Source organism: Triturus cristatus, chromosome 1_2 (assembly GCF_964204655.1).
Source record: "Triturus cristatus chromosome 1_2, aTriCri1.1, whole genome shotgun sequence".
NCBI classification, from domain to species: domain Eukaryota; kingdom Metazoa; phylum Chordata; class Amphibia; order Caudata; family Salamandridae; genus Triturus; species Triturus cristatus.
This window is the reverse complement of record NC_140580.1, coordinates 209,631,254-209,652,479: the sequence shown is the minus strand read 5'-3', so window position 1 is coordinate 209,652,479 and position 21,226 is coordinate 209,631,254. Positions and strand designations below refer to the sequence as shown.

The 21,226-nt window shown below is 43.9% G+C and overlaps 1 protein-coding gene across 1 annotated transcript in view; it reads right to left on the bottom strand.

Annotated features, from left to right (window-relative positions):
- AIFM2 (AIF family member 2, ferroptosis suppressor) overlaps window positions 1-21,226 on the bottom strand; it is a 455,616-nt gene that overhangs the window by 107,309 nt on the left and 327,081 nt on the right. Inside the window, exon 8 of the mRNA XM_085603473.1 lies at window positions 6,059-6,259. Within this exon, the coding sequence (XP_085459599.1) occupies window positions 6,059-6,259 (201 nt within the window). The remainder of the gene's footprint in view (window positions 1-6,058; window positions 6,260-21,226) is intronic.

Below are 21,226 nucleotides of genomic sequence, written 5' to 3'. Positions count from 1 at the left end.
TATATTTTTTACTCTGTTTTATTAACAATATTATTTGCGAATGAGATTAAGAATTTTTCGTAGATGGGAATATTCTTTTTTCTCCTTTTTGTTTAATGTTCCTGCGATATATTTTATTTATTATTTGTTAGGTGTAATCATTATTTTTGGCAACTCCCAGTGATTTACCTATGTTAGGCATTTACTTTATAACTGGTGTAAACAATTCTTGCTCAGTTTCACGCACATTTCTAGTTATGAGGTCTCGTACGTTTGTGTTGTTTTACACCTTTCTAAGATGGCGGACGTTTTTGTGACGCTCATGAAGATACGTTTATGGCGTCCCTTTTCGATGTTTCCTATTTCCTATATATACTAGAAGGCAACATGGTGCGGGTGCTAGACGCCGCCCGCAGGAGTACCCTCCGTGCCTTTCTCTTCAGACTCACAGTAATGCTTGCTTGCTTAAATCGAGACATATGCTTTTAAACCATTTGTTTTTGATTTAGAATATTGGTAAATACGCTAATTGGTTACTCTCAAATGGTTACACTGCTTTATAGAGAGGGATGTCGAATGGAGAACACTCTTTTAACTTTAAATACTATTGCATTCAGGTATTTATTTACTGACGCACTAAAGCACTCATTTGTTTATAATAATGTTGTAGTCAAGAGTAGTATGCCGTTCGGACACTACTCACCTTATTTTAAATAATGTATTTTCGAGGTACCGACTTGCTGTGATATCATTCACTGTTACATTCTGGTTAATAATATGGTTTTGGTATACCTATACGGCATTTAAGTGATCTTACGATGCATCCCTCAACCATTAGATTAGGAAATTATATTGGAAATGATTTTTGGAGTTTTGGGATTCCCTATATATGTGGCTTCTCCTTTTTAAATGATCTTTGTTTATACTAGGTGACCAGATGGATATGTATTGAACAGGAGATTGTGGATATTCCTTATTACTGGCTCGCTAATCAGGATGTTAATAGTGAGTATTAGTTATACTTAGTATGGGTGGATAAGTATAGGTTGTAGGGAACTTATCTTTGGACAGAAATGATTTATTAATGTTTGTTTGTAATTTTAGGTACCCTTGGAATATCGTAAATTGGACTGTTTTAACATTGGATATTTTGATACAACTATACATTTTGGAACATTGCACGATATTTGGTGAGTCGCTAGCAATACTGTAAGGATATTAGGCTTTCTATTTTCATGTTCACCTATGTGTTTCCTTGGCACAGTCCTTTATTGGTTTCTTATTTTTTGGTGGTATGTATAGATGATCAACTTTTTTTGTGATCTCCTTTGGTCTTTCTCCATTCTCCTTTCTTTTCACGTAATATTAAAGTCTTTTGGGTTCGATGTGACAGATACAATGAGTTCTATGTTTATACTAACTCCTATATGGGTGATCTGATCGGTTACCCAAGTTGTTTCTATGCTATACTACATCTAGCTTACTTTCTTGATGTCTGTTGGTATCTTTGGCAATCCTTATGTGTGTAATATGCTTGTTTCCCTTTATGATATACAAACATATAAGGGTGGTGCTTTTTGCCTCTTAAAAAGACTTCGTAAATTGAACTAGTTTGGAATTGTAATACGGGCCTTTGTGTGTTAGGAATTCTAGCCCAGAGGAAGTCTGTGGCTTACTCCACAAAAAGACGAAACACGTGTTGGCGGCTTGGACTGTGTTGAAGCAATATACAGAAATAAAGAAGACAAAGAAGAAGATCTGTGTCCATACTTTATTACGAACTGTATCTAAATATTGTGGAATATGCTCAGGATATATCTCCTTTTTTGCCAAGCCAGGTCCTCCCTAGACCGGAAACAAGCATCCTGGGACCGGTTTCAGGGCATCACCCTTAATCAGCCAGGCTAGCTTGAATCCAGTGGGGTAGTGAGCACGAGACCCACGTCTGGGCATACCCTTCCCACTAAGGGCAATATATTCCGTCCATCAATTGTTTCTTTTGCATACGTAGTTAATTATACAGCTGTTAACAAGGATGGCTCCTCCAGAAGACGTTCAGGAATTTGAAATTGGTGCAGTGTCGATAAGACTGTGCAGCAGTTCCATCATTATCTTACTATAATGGGCTTTGCACAGCAGTTTGCTAGTTGTTCTTCTTAGGCACCTGGCTGTCCTACCTTTCAGTCCCTTACCCGTCCCTGACCCTTGAAGAGCACCCGGGACAAAGCTTTCTGCTGTCTTTGACTCTGGTGAAGCAAACATTCCCCTGCACAGATTGTACTGTCTCGACCAAAACTAGTCCCAAAGAATCTCCATAGGACATCCACTCAATAAACTTCTGTTCAGAAACACATTAATGACTCCAAATATAAAACCTGATTTACAAATAGTGTTTTGCATGCATAAGTGCATTTTATCTTAGGCAATTTCAGAACCCTTTACGCCAAAGTCAGAAGTAAGACACAATTACAGAAAACTCAGAATCAGGACTGCACTGCCAAGGGGTTCCATACACAGTACTTTTTTTTTTTTAAAGGTAAGTTTTTTAATACAGAGCACAAAAACAGTATTTGCATGTCAAGTGTTTTGTATGACATTTTCTTTAGTGACATTTTCAGGTTGTACATTTCTGTAAAGAAGAAGAAGAGACTAACCAGGCCTGGCATGTACTCAATGATGCAAACACTGAGAGTACATTCACAGAAATAACATTTCAAAAGTGGGTCATTTTCACAAGTAGGAGGACACCTATGTTTGTGTAAAGATTCGACTCAATCCTCAGATGATTGTAGTAGTAAGCTGTCTGCAACCCTTGCTAATTTTCAGGATTGCACACATTCATTTACACTTCACCATATGCACATGTTCATTTCCACATACAAAAAGTGCATTTTCACTTTGTAACTTTATTTTTCTCCACAGGAACATACAGTGGTGGCTGGTAGGGAACCTTGCATGCTTGAAAAAAGGGAGAGTTAAAATGCATATTTGTAAAACTTACGTTTTTCAAAGGCCGTGTCTCTCCTCCATCTGCTTCTCTGCTCTTCCTGACTACAGTCCGGAAGAAGCAGCAGGAAGCTCCCAGACACGCACACTCCCCTGAGTCAATCACAACACTGTAATGCAGCATTGTGATTGGTCTGTGCACCATGGATTGGCGCTCAGATCGGGACAGGGAGCCTGCGCATATTCCCCACCAGGCTGTGTAGTGCAGCCTGGTGGGGAATATGCAAATAGCGCATGACTGCTTGGCCGGACGAAAACAGCCATCCATGCAGTCATGCACACTTACAGTGTACAGTCCACTCCTCCATGAGCCACGAGCTCCGCACCGCCCAAACCCAGCCATGCAGCAACAAAAAACAGTTATTATTATCGTTTTATTGTTCCTCTTTGCACCGCTGGGAAAATATTTTGCCTTTCAGAGAAACACCATATCTATAGTCCCGTGAATTTTAAGCCTGGCCATTCCCCAAACACACCCTAAAAATAAATATCATCATACTCTTTACAGAATTAAACCAAATACGATGTTATAAGTAGAAAACTACCTGGAAAAAAATTCTGAATACTGCCAAAAATGCACATTTGATAGTTTTCACTCTCTTTTACAGAAACGCCCAATTTGAAATGCACACAAACTCAACCAAAGAGCAAAGTGGTTCAAATACACATTCCAGCAAGCTGGCAGACTTTTTGTGTGAGTTAATCACTCACTTTTGAGTCTTAGAATCAGGAATTGGATTTTAATTTAGTAAAGGCCTGTGATTAGCACAACTATATTGCACATATTTGAGCAAATGCTTTTGTGAATAGGGGCTGAGATGTTTAGAACGATTCCACTTAAATCCTGACTAGAGAAAACTCGAGCCAGTCTCAAGTGAAGAAGCCTGGCTCTAGCTCAGCTCAAGATCGTGCTGGAGCCTTGAACTCATAACAAGCTGAGCTTTCATGTGGCTTCGGCCTGCCCCTCTCCCCTCATGCACAGAAGTAATAAAAACAAAGAATTAACGTTTGGGGTAAAAAAGGAGTGACAAATAGATACCCAATTGGCTGATTTGTACTTAATGAAATCTACATAAATCATGGCTTCCCAACTTAACCAAATAATGTGATCTTCAGCAAATATTCAATTTTACCAATCCTCCTGTTTCTTCAGTATAGCATATGAAAGCATGCAAGTTCATAATTCCAGTTGCACAAAAATTTTCACTGACTACAATGTTGCTCTGTCTATAAGATTCTGGGCCACATACAAGGGTCATGTGACAACTGTCTTGCCTCGTAGTTGACTAATGGCACTGTTCCTGTTTAAAAACTATCACTTTCAATAAGTGCTTCGCAGTACAGCACTAAAATATGATATATTAATATCAAAGCTTTCACATGTTAAAGAAATACACTTTTTTAAGAGCTCTGTTTATCCCACCCCCAGCCACTCAGCTTGCGGTACACGCAGCACACACCAACAAACTGCAAGGGATATGCGTGCATGCTCTCACTGCAGCCAGACCTCAAAGTCTTCAGTTCTGAGCTCGCGTAACTTGCTTTTCAGAATGTTTTATCTTAACACTGGTGACTTCAGAGGATCCATACTATGTAACATGGTGTGTTTCCACAGCTACAAGCAGCAAATGTATCCAACTGTCTTGTGATCTTCACAACCTTTTGCATTAATGCGCTTCTCAAACACCCTGACAAGCAGCTCATAGATGGATCAAAAATGTACAGTGTCTTCCTAGACTACAGCAGGCCATGAGCGCAAATCACGCAAGGTGTATCCTATCCCTCACTGCACATTTTGGTTTTAAGGTGGCCAAATTGCCGTATTCCGCACCTGTACTGTGAATGTTTAATGCGTCCCCAATACTGACTATGCTCTGAAAGCTCTCGGAACATGCTGCCTCCATCTCCAGAAGTTGTAACATTGCCATTTCAAACTACTACTTAAACAGGAAAGCTCCACTTATCGTGACTTCAACTCTATCCTACACCTTTACCTACAATTTATGGTCCAAAGGTGAAATTATGAAAATATTATGGCTGCTTTGTTCCACTTAACAATTCATATAGAGACCAGTAGTGGTATTGCAGGCTCTGCAGCAGCTTTCAGAAGGGGCATCTATTGGTGCCATTAAAGCCTCTTTGAAGAGACACCTTTGTACACTGAGTATGCTTCGTCTGCTCCTGTATGTTAAGCAATACTCCATCTGCAGTGCACATCCTGATCGGTGGGTATGGGCAGAAGTTATGGATAATGTGCTGCATAGCTAAACACTTAAAAGGTCCTAAAGCCAAAAACATAGATATAAGACATTATCATTTACAATGCCAATAGCTATAAAGCTCCAAAATGCGAGACCTATTGCATTGCAAATGCTTGTTGAGTAATCTGCTGCCATGTTTGACTTCTCGACTTAGCTGTGGTTTTCTGCACTAAATGCCCGACTTCTTATGCGTGTACTAGCAGTCCCGCATCACTAAATTTCCCTCTCTTATGTACTCAGAGGCCATGGTTGATGTTTTAAAATCTTTCTTGACTGGGGGCTCTTTCTGATATGGGTTGTAAATCCCCAAAAAGGCAGCTATAGAGGAGCAGCAGACTTGTAAAAAGAGGCTCCTTTCCAGTGAAAGACACAAACATACGTCTATGATGAAAAGGAAAAGAACTTAGGGTTGCTAATTTCCTATTTTTTTATATAATTTCATGTCAACAGGCATTTTCTGCACAAGGATGGTTTTCCCGTTCAGTAATATCGCCTAGCATTATTGCTCTAAAAATTGAATGTGTAAAAATTGCATGAGGAATTAACAATCAGTAAATCATATACCACAGGACCTGGGGAAAAACTCATAAATAGAGGTCCCGCTCGCAATTTTCCTGTCGGATGCAGGATCTCCAGGTGTGGTGTTCCACTCAACTCGAACTCAGACACTATGAGGATAGACGTTCATTAAGTAACTACAGAGTATACATTTCAGACACTACTATAAGAAGTACCACTTCAAAAAATGCCCTCTTGTTCCACAGCTACAATAATTACAACAAAATGTTGAGTAAAGGGGTTATGTTTGTTACCTGGTTTGTAGGATTTGAGGGGCTTGTTTTTCAAACTGTTGATGATATTTGTCACTGCCACCTTGGCATGGACTCCAGCATAATAAGCCATCTTGGGTTCATTCACATCAGCACAGTCTCCAACAGCATAGATATTGGAATGTCCTTCCACCTGGAGATGTTCGTTAACCTTTAAAGCACCATTAATTGCTAGTTTGCCATCTGTTATAAAACAAAATCAATAATCAGCGTTTAAAATGTTTCCAGGGATCTAGTAAATCTTTATTTTATAATGTGAAATACATTTCATAGCCTCCCGGCATTCAAACTGATTCCTGACGTCACTAGCTGCTTAATACCAGAACACCATTTTGCATTGGTCTATAACAGTTTTTTTCTGCTTTACATTTTTTGAGCTTGCATTGTCCAGATTTTGTAGGCCACCGTAATAACTGCCCATTTGATGTTGCTTGAAACCTCCAGTTAAGGAGGTCATTTACAAAATCCCTTAACGGCCCTTCTGCACTGCAGCTCCAGAAGCTTCACAGGTCTTACCATCTCCAGGGCTCCTTCCCCTATAACCAAATCGGCCTCTCTGCTCCTAAACCTTCTAGCAGACAGTGAACACACTCCAAGCCACGCCCCGTTGTCACTCAATATTATGTTGTCTTTGGACAACTACATTTTGGGATCGGACTGGATTGTGAAAATGAAAACAAATCTTGATAATGACATTACAAATCAGTATATAAATTGTTATTTGCCACCAGCAGAGAATCTACTGACACTTCCCATTGAGACCGTGACAGTTAGGGATTTAGTTAGGTTTAATCAATTCTTATGAACTTTATTAACTTAATTGATCTTGATTTGAACGTATGTGTCCTATTACGAACTAACTTAAATTATTAATTTTCACAAAATTCAGTTTTGATATAATATAAAAGCGCGACGAGGCCTCCGGGCAGTTACGCGCTATATAAATATAATTTTTCATTTCATTTCATTTCATATAATCAGCTTTCATTTTCCGTTCCATTAATGTCTTAATAATTTATTGACTGCGATTCTAACATTGTCTTTTACGTGTGATTTTATGAGTCCTTAAATGTATGCATTTCATAATTAATTTAATTATTTATGTATGTATTACTTAAAAGATAATTACAAGAGCTAGTCATGCTCCTATATAGATATATTAGAGAAGCATACTCATCAACACATTTATCACGATGCACAGTTGGAGGCTGTCTTCCACAACCCAATGTGTACTGCATAATCTGCTTTCAGTGGTTTTTGGTTTGCACAGTGTCATGTGGGCATGCAACAAAAATACAAAAAAGACACCTCAAAACTGTTAATATACTTGAACAAGGCCAGGTTTGGCTGAAACGCGTTGTATCGTATTGACATGTTGCACTGATAGTAAACAGCACATATGAAGTTGGAGTCTGTGCCCAGTTTTTATTTTGGATTTTGGGAGTTCGAATGATCTATATATGTATGTATTTTTTTTTATTTTAGTTTTTTAACTAATCCCACACATGGGCACAACTTTGTTCAACCACTTATGCAATTATGCAGTCCTTCATCCTAATGTTATCTGTGAACCACCACACAACAGGGGTGCCTCTAGTTGCGAGTGGTAAAACAGAAGTACATTTCAAGTCAAAGTACTGTTGATTGTACCCAGCCAAACTCACATATTTCTGAAAACTGTGATGGATAGTTTTGACATCTCCACAATAGGTTTTGGGCCCTTGCCTGTCGTGGGTACTTGACCCACACACACAAGTGAGGTACCATTTTTATCAGGAGACTTTCGAGAATGCCGAGTGGGTGGAAGTTTGTGGACCAACGCAGATTCCAGAACTTTCCATCACAGAATGTTTTTATTTTTTTTGCGAAGTTTGAAGTTTGCAATGGATTCTGGGTAACATAACCTGGTGAGAGCCACACAAGTCACCCCATCCTGGATTCCCCAGGGTGTCTAGTTTTAAAAAATGTATAGGTTTGCTAGGTTTCCCTCGGTGCCAGCTGAGCTAAGGTTCAAAATGTACAGCTAGGCACTTTGCAAAAAAAGGGTCAGTTTTCACTGTAAAAATGTGGTGTGTCCACGTTGCGTTTTGGGCAGTTTCCTGTCACGGGCACTAGGCCTACCCACACATGTGAGGTACCATTTTTCATTCGTCATTTTTATCAGAAGACGTTGGAGAATTCGGGGCGGGTGAAATTTTGTGGATCTATGCAGATTCCAGAACTTTCCATCACAGAAAATGGAGGAAATGTGTTTTTCTTTTTACAAAGTTTGAATTTTGCAGGGGATTCTGGGTAACAGAACCTGGTGAGACCCATCCAATCCTGGATTTCCCTGGGTGTCTAGTTTTCAAAAATGTATAGGTTTTCTAGGTTTCCCTAGGTGCCGGCAGAGCTAGGGTTAAAAATCCACAGCTAGGCACTTTGCAAAAAAAGGGTCAGTTTTCACTGTAAAAATGTGTTTTTTTCACGTTGCATTTTGGGCCACTTCCTGTCACGGGCACTAGGCCTACCCACACAAGTGAGGTACCACTTTTATTGGAAGACGTTGGGGAATGCGGGTGGGTGGAATTTTGAGGATCCACGCAGATTCCAGAACTTTCCATCACAGCAATGTGAGGAATTCTTTTTTTGGACAAAGTTTGAGGTTTGCTAGGGATTCTGGGTAACAGAACCTGGTGAGAGCCAGGCAAGTCACCACATCCTGCATTCCCATGGGTGTCTAGTTTTCAAAGATGTATAGGTTTTCTAGGTTTCCCTAGGTGGCGGCAGAGCTAGGGTTCAAAACCTACAGCTAGGCATTTTGCAAAAAAAATGGGTCAGTTTTCAATGTAAAAATGTGGTGTGTCCAGGTTGCGCTTTGGGCCGTTTCCTTTCGTGGGCACTAGTCCTACCCACACAAGTGAGGTACCATTTTTATCGGGAGACATAGGGAAACACTGGATTGTAGAGCAACTGTTATTACCTATTGACTTCGATGCATTTCTGCCTTCCAAATGTAAGACAATGTGTAAAAAAGAAGTCACTTTGAAAAATGTCCTATAATTCACATGCTAGTATGGGTACCCACAATTTCGGAGATGTGCAAGTAGCTACTGTTTCTAAACTCTATATTTTGTTCCTATTTCAGAAATACACAGGTGTCTTTCATACCGATTTTTCACTATTTATATTTTCCCAAATGAATTGGTATATACCCGGTACACAGTAAAAAACCATTGTAAGACGCTGCTCAGTTACTTGCTCTGGGTTCCTTGGGTTCTAGGTGAACCTACAGGTCCTATTTATCCCCACAACCAGACGGGTCCCGCGAATGTAACTGTATATTGGTTTAAAAAATCTGTCATACTTAGAAGAAGTTACAGAAGAAAGTATTGGCACAAAAGGCGGTTTTTTTAACTCATTTTCAATTTTTCCTATTTTTAACTGTTTTATTATTTTTTAGATGGTTTTTATTAGTTCGAAAACAGATTGTGCACAGCATTAACATCATACATTGCACAAGAACTGATTCAAAACAAACAACCCGTGGCTATCTAGTCTTAATGTCCAATTGCCCTCCAACACAGTCAACTGTTGATACAGATATTCACTGGATACATGCAGTTTAACAGCACTATATATCTTCGCACTCCGATAATGTGCCTTGTTCCTGAGATCTCAAATATTGCAGCAACGGTTCCCAAATGTCCTTGGGTCGGGAAGAAGCTGGGAGTGCTTCTGCATACAGCTCTAGGTTCTCCCTACAGTACACAAGATCCCTTATCCAATTGCCCGGCAGCGGAGGAGCTGAACTGTTCCATCTCAACGCCACCCTCCTCTTGGCCCGAAATAACGCAATTCTAATAAACTTGCCAGTGGCACCTTTCAAAGCTGGAGTATAGCACAACAGACACACCTGAGGAGTACATTGCAGAGTGATAGCTGACATGGTTTGTATTCTGTGTACCACCTCCGCCCAAAATCCGGCCACCCGATTGCATTCCCAGGCGAGGTGCCAGAAGTCAGCCCCCTGTGCTCCACATCGTTTGCATGTGTCATTGTCCCGGAGGCCATATTTATGTAACTTTAGTGGTGTATGATATACTTGGTGCAAGAATTTGAAGTGAATTATGCACAAAGTGCCATTTGACGTGAAAGCGCTAGTTAGCGGAAACAATATTCCCACTCCTTTTGAGTGATCTGAGGGAGGAGCCTTTCATTCCAGCGATCTAGGCTTCTGTCCGAACGAACAACTTTCTCATCTCTTGCAGCCCTGTATAACCTGGTAATTAATTTATGCAGTGTGGAGCGTCTGTAGGGTGTGCAATGTCGGTGGCTCATCAGAAAAGGTACGGTAGTATGACTGTTTTGCTTTCTTAAGTCGATGGAATTGGAATAGAAATAATGGCGACATGTTGTGTATGTACTGCTGCTCGTCTATCTTGATGAAGCTACCATTTGGGTAAAGGTCTTGCATTTTGTCGATACCTATTGATTTCAGAGCGTGCATGGCACCTGCCTCCTGTGTGACCGATAATGCTGCATGTTGGTCTAGTGGGAGCATGGGGGCATATAAGGGGAGCTTCGCCAGTATCCGGCCCAGTACCTGCCACGATGCAACTGTGGTATCTATTGTGTTAATTCCCTGTAAATTCCTCTGTGCAAGTACGACAGTATACATCTTAATGGAATCGGGTGTGCATCACCATCCTCGAACGCCACATGAGGAATGAACTCATGATGTTGGTACCAATAGTACGCAAACTGTGCTTGAGCGCACAAATAGTACAAATACATGTCTGGGACACTAAAGCCACCTTTCCTATAGTCTAGAGTAAGTGTATCCAAGCTCACACGGGGCTGCTTGCCTCCCCATTATCAACCTCACCAGTAGCAAGCGCACAGTTTAAAAAAATTGGTTAGTCAGTTTTATGGGTATGTTACTAAATAGGTAGAGAAATCTGGGCAAAACCGTCATCTTGATTAGGGCTATACAGTCAGCCAGTGACAGCGGCAGCCATGACCATCTGTCCACCTGTTGTTCCAGCACCGTGCAGGCAGCGCCATAGTTTTCCCGAATGACTTTTTCCGGATCGCGATGAACCCATATCCCCAGGTATTTTACTGGGTCAGATGCCCACTCGAGAGGAAACTCCAGAGCATAAGGGACAGTACTCGTGGTCAGAGGAACTATCACTGATTTTTTCCAGTTGATACCAATCCCCGAGAGACTCTCAAAGCTTATATATTCATGCAAAATTGGATCCAAGTATGTTTGTGGGTCTCTTGTGAAGAACAGCATATCGTCAGCATACAGCGATATGCTTACCGGGCGATGTGCTAATCGAAGGGCCGCGTCCCTATGCCTCTGCCTAATGATGCAGGCCAGTGGTTCTAGCATAAGGGAGAAAAGCAGCGGTGATAGAGGGCATCCCTGCCTAGTACCGCTACATGACTCTGTCTAATGACGCAGGCCAGTGGTTCTAGCATAAGGGAGAAAAGCAGCGGCGATAGAGGGCATCCCTGCCTAGTACCGCTACAGATTCGGATTGGTTCAGATGTCAATCCGTCAACCGGGACACGCGCTGTGGGGCAAGTATATAGCAAACATATCCATCTACTGTAGACTTAAGGGATATCCATTTGTTGTAATATTTGAAACATGTATCCAAACTCTATAGAATCAAAAGCCTTGGATGCGTCCAGCAACACTGCCACAGCCTGAAGCTTAGGGTCAAGTATGTGAAACATTGCACAGATTGTTCGCAGGTTGTGAGATGTGGACCTTTCTGGAATAAATCCCGATTGGTGGGGGAGAACTAATAACGGTTGGAGCCTAGTGGCCAGGATTTTTGGCAGTACTTTTGCATCAGTATTAATAAATGACAATGGGCGATACGATTCGCAAATATGTGGTGGTTTGTCTTTTTTTAACAGGGTAATTATTAGGGCTTCTCTTAGCGATGGCGGTAGGATTCCCGACTCGTAGGCTTCTTCAAACATGTCCAGCATATAGGGTATCAGTTCTTCCGCAAATTCCTTATAGAATTCACAGGTTAGGCCATCGGGCCCATGTGCTTTCTTGTTAGGCAGTGATCGAATCGCCTCACGGAAATGCTTTAATCGGTTGGCAAAGGTATTCACACAGCCTGGTGAATAGCCATGCAACTGCGATATTCTGGAAGGCACTCTTCCAACTCCTGAGAGTCAACTTCCCCTTTGGAGGTGTAGAAGTCCGCATAGCAAGTGCGGAATTGCACCACAATCGCTGATGTGGAAAAGAGGTCCTCACCTGCGGGGTCTGTAATTTTGGTTATGATTTGACTGTCTAGTCTTTGTTTGATCTTGGAAGCCAGATTCCGTCCAGGTCTGCCTCCCTAACCATATGCACGGGCCACGTATCTCTTAGACAAGTAGTGTATCTGGCCGGCTGATACTTCGTTATATTCTAGTATTAGATCTTTAATACGAACTAGTGTTTGCATGCTCGGGATAGCCTCATAATCCCTCTCAAGTTGCTCTAGCGTGTTTTCAACTCTGGACAACTGACCATGGATATCCTTAAGTATGCCTGCCATTGTACTAAACCAGCGTTTCCCAAACTGTGGGCCGCGGACCCCCAGGGGTCCGTGACACATTCCTAGGGGGTCCGCGGACTGGATCGTATTAAATATTGAAGCGCCCATGTGCTACTACGGCTACAAGCACTGAATGACAGCGCAGGGGCGGCAGGACCAAAAAAACATAGGGCCAATCACCATTTCAGCTTTAGGGTGGAAGCTGAAGGGTGATTGGCTTATTATTTTATAGGCGCGCACGCTCGCACGGCAGTGCGTCTTCCCTCGCGTTTGCGGCCAGCCCAGGAGCATTTTGCCGCCCAACGCCCGCTTTCGGCTAAGAACACCAGCATTCCGGCATCTTGGACCACTTGAGGAGCACGTGAGTGTTTATTTTTAATTAATTTACAATTTACAGCTAGTGGGCAAGGCCAGGGGAATTAGGACACCGTGTTTATTGAGGCCGGGTGTACTTACCCATACATGCCAACATTTCAGGAGAGCAAAGTGGGAGATTCTGTAAAAGAATCGGGAGAATGGGGTCTTGAATCGGCTTACTGTCATGTATGGGCCCTGGAAGTGTGCAGCTGCAGGATCGGACATTTAAAACGCAAATGCACGTGTTTTTCTTACCTTTCAGAAGTATGGAGCGCCAGGTTCGGCTTTAGGGCGTTGCGACCGGTGCCACCGCACCGGGTGCTGGCTTCCTGGGGGCGCCGTGCTTGAACGTTTATTACGCTTTTGAAGCACCTGCTGCAGCGTTTCTTTCCCCCAGCAATTACCAGGCCTCACATAAATGTCACAATAACTCCTGTCATTAATTATCGTCCGAGAGAGATCAGCATTTTGCATAGTTGAGGTTTTGACTTATGTGAAGTTAGTGCAGAGGGTTAATATGCCTGCTGCAAAGAACGTACACCAAGTGATTACGGAGTGCGTATGATGTACAGATCAGCAGGTTACTGCTTTCAAAAGAAATCTCCTTTTGTTACTTGCAATTTATAACTTAAAGTCCTAATACACAATAGTGAGCTATTAACTTTCATCCCAGAACTGCATACACACTGCAAAGAATACATTATTAGAACATTGATTAATGTTGCAAAAAGGATTAATTTGGCTAGAAATTGATTCTTATTATTAAAGAGAACTCCCAACTATGCTGTTTCTTTTTCGACTCTGAGTTTGTGCTTCTCCACACCAAGCACTCTTAAACTATACTGCCTACCAGTATGGATGACATGTAACTCCTACACTTTTAGTCTTTTGGCTTATGTAACATTTCCTATACACTGATTTACACACGTATGATTGATTGTCTCTGTGTAATGTGTGTGTGATGCAAAGTGCCCGGACACCCTGCACTGGTATGAGTGGCGCTATATAACTAATTCAATGCATCTGAGAAAGTGTGGTTATGGAGACTTCGTCACTGTTAAAGGGTGCTAGTGAGAGACTCCCTGGTGGAGGTGGTCATTGGGGGGGCGCCAACAAACATTGTCGCACAGGGCGCCACCAGCACTAAAGCCTGCCCTATGGAGCGCAATGGCAGGCAGAGAGAGGGTGATGCAAGTGTTCTGCACTCACTGGCCTGGCAGGTTGCTGGCAGTGCATATACCAAACCGCCCCCTCCCCCACCTGTGTGGCAGCCCAGGCGCACACACACACAGCCGCCCCCGAGTACTTCACAGGTCTTTTAAAGACCATTTGCACGTTAATGAGGCCTTACTGTTGTTTCACCCCTTCTAAGAGCCCCTGCAGCTCCACTCTGCCTATTGCTTAAAGATTCAGGCCCCCCCCCCGGAAATCGGCCCCCGAAATTGTAAAAATTGCTTGGGGGTCCCCGGACTCCAGTAGTGATTCAGTGGGGGTCCTCAGGAGTCAAGACTTTGGGAACCACTGTACTAAACCATTTGCCCTGTATAGTAACCTTGGACGCCTCTCAAAGCGTCGCAGCACTGCTCACTGACCCCTTGTTTAATTAAAAATAATTAACTATTGCCTCCCTGATCGTTTCGGTGTATATAGGATCAAGCAGCGCCTCTGAATGGAACCACCATGTGAACTGTCAGGGGATGTTAAGTGGGATACAAAGTGTGATTTTAACAGGGTTATGATCGGACAGCGTCCTGGGTAGCATGTCAATTGTGAACACTCATGAGTTGGCGCTCTCACTCACCAGCCAGTAGTTTAGCCTCGACCAGCTGCCATGAGCGAGCGAGGCGTGTGTCCCCACCAGCCTATCAGGGTTGCGCAGTCTCCATGCATCTAAAAGTCCGATTTCGGCCATCCCATTTTTTATAACCTGAGCAGCTCTGGGTGAGTGACTACCGCTGGATTTGTCTTTGCTAGGGTTCAGATGAGTATTAAAGTCACCACCCCTGATAATTTTAGCTTCAGGCTAGTCCCGCAGTACACTGAGTATGTTCTAAAAAAAAACAGGCTTGTCAGTGTTGGGCCCGTATACGTTGACTATAGTTATTGGCGAACCAGACAGTTTGCCCTGTGTTATAGCATACCGCCCGCGTCTTCTGTGTAAGATTTACTCAGGGAAAACAGAAGATTTTTCTTTACAAGTGTAAGTACCCCTCAGGCATATGTTGAGAAGGAGGACTCCAGCTTGTACCCGCCCACTGTGCTCCCACTTTAGTGTCGGACAGCTTTGTTAAGTGCGTCACCTGCAGGAGTGCTATCCCGACATCATTACTGTCCAAGTAGGCCATTACCTGTCTTATTTTTTGGGGGGAGTTCAGCCCTCAAACATGCCACGTTATGCATGAGATCCGCACATTATCTAGTGTTGTCATGTTCCCACATTGTGTAATCTGCTTTGTACGCCTGTATCACGAAGTGCAATAAAGCATATCATTGGTGTCAACAAGTCACAATGAGCCACGTAAAACAGTTACCTTTTGCCTTCCCACCCATGTCCACCCATGTCCACCCCCGCCCACTTCAGCACCCCCAACTTGCCAAAGCCATCCCTTAAGCACAACAACCCCCCCGTACACGGAGAACAGTAGTCATTAAATTTGGGGTTCACCCGTGGGGAAGCGCAGGAGCGCCTGTAACCTCCCAGGTAAGAAGGGAGGTGGCTGAACATCATAGATTAGTTATCCGCTTTATGTAAAGATCTAGACAGTGAATAGGACATAGATGCATACCTGCTCACGGCTTCAATCTCTGGTGTATGTGATACAAGAGGAATAACTTACAGTCCTTGGAATAATGGGAGGCATCATAGCTAGGCCCCAGAGTACTAGAGAACCAGGCGCCAACACGTTTGTGGTATAAGTACGTAATGTAGTGGCACCGATCAGGACCCACCTTAGTTTAGTGCAGTCGGAATTAGTCCTCTTCGTCTGGTGTGCCGGATGTCTCCTGACTACGATGCCTTAGGGTTTTGGCATTATCCATAGCTGCTTTAAGGCTAGTGAAGATCCTGGATTTCCCCTCCACATCAATGCGTAGGCGGGCCGGGTAGAGCACAGCATATGGTATCCTCTCTGCCAGCAATATTTTCTTCACAGATTGGTACTCCCTCCTGCCTGCCTGTACCGCAGCTGTGAAATCCGGATAGAAGGCCAGATTGTTTCCTTGGTAATTTATGGCACCCCCACTCCCTGGACATGCCCAGAACTGAGTCACGATCTCTGTAATTCAACAGGAAGGCAATAATCAGCCTCGGCGTGGCTCCTGCCGGGGCGCGGGCCGCCAAGGAACGATGAGCTCTTTCGACGATCAACACCTGCGAGAGGTGCTCGGCCCCAAAGATCTCTGGTAGCTTCGTCTCAACATAGGATTTCAGTCTCCCCTTATTGGTCGACTCCAGCAGACCGGTGATATGTAGATTATTACAACTGGACTGGGCCTCAAGGTCCACATTCTTAGCTTGAATCATGGCAAGAACTTTTTCCATGTCGAGAGACTTGATGGTCACTTGTTGCTAATTATCCTCAGCATCCAAAATGCGTTTTTCAGCTTTGCCAAACCTGGTGGTGTGTTTGTCCAGTTTCGCTGACATATGGTCCATTCGGAGATTTGAGTGCATCGATTTTCCCATCTATCGACTGGAGACTGCTTTGCATAGCTAGCAGCGCTGTTTCAAGCGATTTTGACTTTTCAGTGGGGGCATCGAGCTCCGAATTTGAAGTGGCTCTCTGCTGCGATCTGCCTGACACACGCGGTTCAAAATTGAGCCGGGACTGTCCTCTATCTGTTTTCCCCATGACACTCCTCTCCTGTGGTCCAGGAGTTTGCAGCTTAGTGGTTATCAACAAACCTCAATGGGCGCCAGACCGCACAGCAGTGTACGACAGGCGCACTGTTCCAGCGAGAGCAGCAGCCAGCATGCAAGTACACCATAAAATCCAGCGTGTGATTATGTTAGTCAGCACAGGTTTGAAGCCAGGATATAAACAATACAGTCACGGCCATGCACAGCCTAATGATGTGCACCAAGCCACACTGGGCACTGAAGCGTGCAAGCATGTTGGTTCAGGGGGGAGCAGCAACTGGCATGCATATATATCCCATCGCACACTGATGACTATGTTCACTTGAATGGTTGCAGAGAGACAGCAATTACCAGTGCAGTCAGGTTCACCTATAAAGCTCAGTCTCCACCTTGTACTCAGGCCTCACTGCTGTTGAATTCAAAGCCGTGACAGCATGGGATCATGCAGTGTTCCGGCGTCTGGACAGACGGGGCATCCCTCCACTATTCTCACGCCTCAGCTGCCCAACAGTTGTCGGAATCTGTGCACTGCTCTTCCAGTATCGCGGGTGGAGCTGTTGGGCCTCGAACGCACGAGACACAGACCTGCCACCAGCAATCACGACCACAGCGCCGCCCCCACTGGCAACGAAGGGAGGATGTTCAAATGAGCGCCCGCAATTGCTGCTCACAGGGCCACCTTCCCTCACACAACAATGGCTCCGCTTGGTGATTAGCACTCGGGCGCAGCAGCGCGTCGGCCGTCAAGGATCCGACCGGAGCACGTAGCCAGCTTTATCAGGTAAGATGCCCCGCAGAGAGGCCCTTCAGCACACAGTCAAATCACCGCCAGGGCAGGGGCACACGGAAAAGTCCCACATCTCTCATGCAGCAGGCAATAGCTAGCATCCAAACAGTGGGCCCAGTCGGGCTTCGATGACAGCAGGCAGGGTTCCGCTCTCATCTGGGCAGAGATGCAGCCCTGGCAACCCTGTCAGGCATCCAGTTACGATCTGCAGTAGCCGTCGGTTCACCACATGGCCGCCAGGGGCCGTCTGCACATGAAAAGTATGTCACGCTTCGAAGGGGGCAGCTCTCCGCGTCTAAGTCGCTTCACAGCCTTCTGCCTCCCTTCAGTGATGCTGTCCCTCGTTTCTCGGTGTCGGATGGCCTGGGGAACCCATGATTATTGCGGATTATGCGGTTAGCCAGAGGAGCTGCACCACATCGCAGCCATAGCGCCATGCGCCCTCTAGCGCCCCTTTTCAACTGTTAGTTTCTAAAAGAAAACCTTGAAGGATCTTCACAAATGACCCCTTGCTGAATTCAGAATTTTGTCTACTTTTCAGAAATGTATAGCTTCTCAGAATCCATATTTCATACCCATTTTTACCATTAACTGGAAGGAGGTACAAAGCACAAAAAATATTTTACAATGCCAAAACTGTAAAAATGTTTGGTTTTGTGTCAAAGGTCTGTCAGACCCCGAAAGCTGGGAAGATGGTGATTTCAGCACCACAAACCCTTTGTTGATACTATTTGCAGGGAAAAAAATGACGCTTTCATCTGCAGCACTTTATCCCCCCCCCTCCCCCAAAAAAACAATTTAGCTCTTTTTTGGCTAATTTCTGGGTCCCCTCCAGGGGAATCAACAAACTCTGGGTAACTTTAAAATCCCCATGATGTTGGAAGAAAAGGATGCATTTTTAGCGTCGATACCTTATGTGGTAAAAAAAAGTTACAGGGGCCTAAGCGCGAAGTACCCCAAATTGGCAAAAAAAAGGCTTAGCACGGGTGAAAAGGCCTAGCAGCGAAGTGGTTAAACCTAAGGTAACTGTTAGATGGAATAGGATTGGATGGCCATTCCATGAGTACTATTATCGGCAGTTCGAGGTGGGAGTTTCAAGTTCAGCCCTTATAGGCTGATACCATAGTTGTTTGTGCCGTAATGCTAATTTCCTAAAATTGGAATAGGTGTAGTGATCTGATAGTTTGTGGACATATTGTTAATGGTAGACCCCGCTATAGATACTCCACTAGAGGACCCCATGAATATTCAAATTAAAATAAATTATCTCTAAAAATGTCTGCCATTCTTTCGATTGTAAGAGCTCTCCAAAGGCGAGCGTGCCACTGACTAAGGGCAGGTGCTTCTTTTGTCTTCCGTGCTGTCGCACATTTGGCCGCCCCCAAGCAAATCCACATAATGGCTTTGTCCCCCTTCATCTGGTACTGCAGGGAATCTGATTTTAGACCCAGGAGTGCGAATTTGGGTGTGTTTGGGGTTGAATATCCCAGGATTTACTTGATCTGTGCCAGAATTTCCACCCAAAAGGAGTGAATTGTTAGGCAGTCCCACCAAATGTGGCAGTAGTCTCTTAGTAGCCCACAGCCCCTCCAGCACCTATCAGAGGTCCCCGGGAATATTAGTTTCAGGGTAAAGGTATCAATCATAGAACATTTTGTAATGAGCCTCTCTCATTACCGTGGATTGATTATTTTTGGCAATATCTTTCCAAATGGTTTTCCATTGTCTTTCAGTAATCTCATTTCCTAAAACATGCTCCAAAAACTCCATGAAGCGGGGTTTAGGCAAGTGCAGTGTGAACAACAACAATGCATATAGGAAAGAGATGACTCCCTCAATGCCGCCATCCTAACAAACTTTTCTATGGGTATTATTTCTCGGGTTGCTGCTTCTCTGATTTTTGGGCTTAATGCCCAGTGCTTGAGCTGGAGATAATGACAGTGTTCAGAGGTTTGTAGGTTAAAATCGTGCCAGCAGTGTTCAAAAGTTAGTATATCGTAGTTATGGAAGAGGTCCGACATTGTAGGTCATCCCCCTCCCTTCAGGCCAGTGGGAATGCAGGATTGAAATGGATCGGGGTGTATGGAGAGGGGAATGTCGTTCATTCAGATGCTTTCGTAACCACATCCAACACCTTAAGTGTAGTCTGGGGTGGGCGTACTTAGATGAACGTTCCTCGGTCGGTCCTCCTTTGGTTTCTAGAGCACATCCCAGATAGTTCTCCCCACTATTGCCCTAGCCATGTGCAACCAGTTTTTATCGGATTCTCTTAGAGACCATTCTGCTATTACTCTGAGCTGCGCTGCTTTATAGTATAGGGCAAAGTCCGGGAAGGCAACTCCACCCTCTTCTCAAGCCCTTCTAAGGAGTTTGAAGGGAAGCTTCGCCTGTCAGTTTTGCCACACATAACGTGTGGTCATTGTGCGTAATGTAGAGAAAAAATTGCGGTCTAGGGTGATTGGGAGAGCCCGAAATAGAGTCTTTTGGAGGAATCGTGATCTTGATTTGATGTATATGGCCCAACCAGGCGATATATAGCGGTCCCCACCATTTGAGGCCATCCTGTAGTTGTTTCAGGAGAGGTGGAAAATTTGCCCTATATAGTCCCTCTATCGTAGCTGTAATCCTCACCTCCAAATATGTAATGTTGTGTTTTGACCATTGAAAAGGGAAATCCCTTACCAGGGAGGTCATCTCTCCTTCTGAGAGTGTCAGACATAAAATAAAGGACTTAGAGAGGTTAACCTGGAATCCAGCTATTTTTTCTATAGCTTGGAGTTCTTCCTGCGGGGCCATTAACGAAGCTTGTGGATCTGTTAGTGTTAGGAGAACGTTGTCTGCGAATAGTGAAATTTTATGCTCATGTGAGCCAAAGTGTATGCCCATAACCCCTTGTGTTGCTCTTATCCTGGCCGCAAACGGCTCTATAGTCAGGGCAAATAGTAAGGGCGATAAGTGACACTCCTGTCTTGTCCCGTTACCCAGACTGAAGGAGTCCTAGCTGACTCCGTTGACTACTACCTTGGACTGTGGTTGCTTATAGTTGCCTTTAATCATATTAACAAAGTTCTCACAGAAACCAAATTGCTCCAACGTCTGAAAAAGAGAAGGCCATGCCACTATCAAACACCTTTTCGGCATGAAGTCCCAGAATAATTGCCGGGATCCTACGCTTCGAGGCTTTTTCCACTAAGTAAAGAACCCTTCTAATATTGTTGTGTGTTGGACGCCTTAAATGAACCCTGATTGGCCGGAGTGTATTAGATCGGGCATCAGGTCCTCCAGTCCGGTCGACAGTATTTTGGAAAATAGCTTTGCATCTAGGTTTAAAAGGGCTATGGGCCTATATGAAGAGCACAATTGTGTTTTTTCCTGTGTTTTTTCCTGCTTTGGGAAGGACCGTAATTAGGGCCTCGCTCATTGAGAATGTAACCGCTGAACCTGATGATATATGGTTAAATAGAGAGGTCAGATGAGGCACCAGTTCTACTGGATATGTTTTATAGAAGTGAGTCGTTAGACCATCTGGTCCTGGTGACTTGTTTGGTTGTAAAGCCCTAATAGCTAATTGTACCTTTTCTTCAGTTATG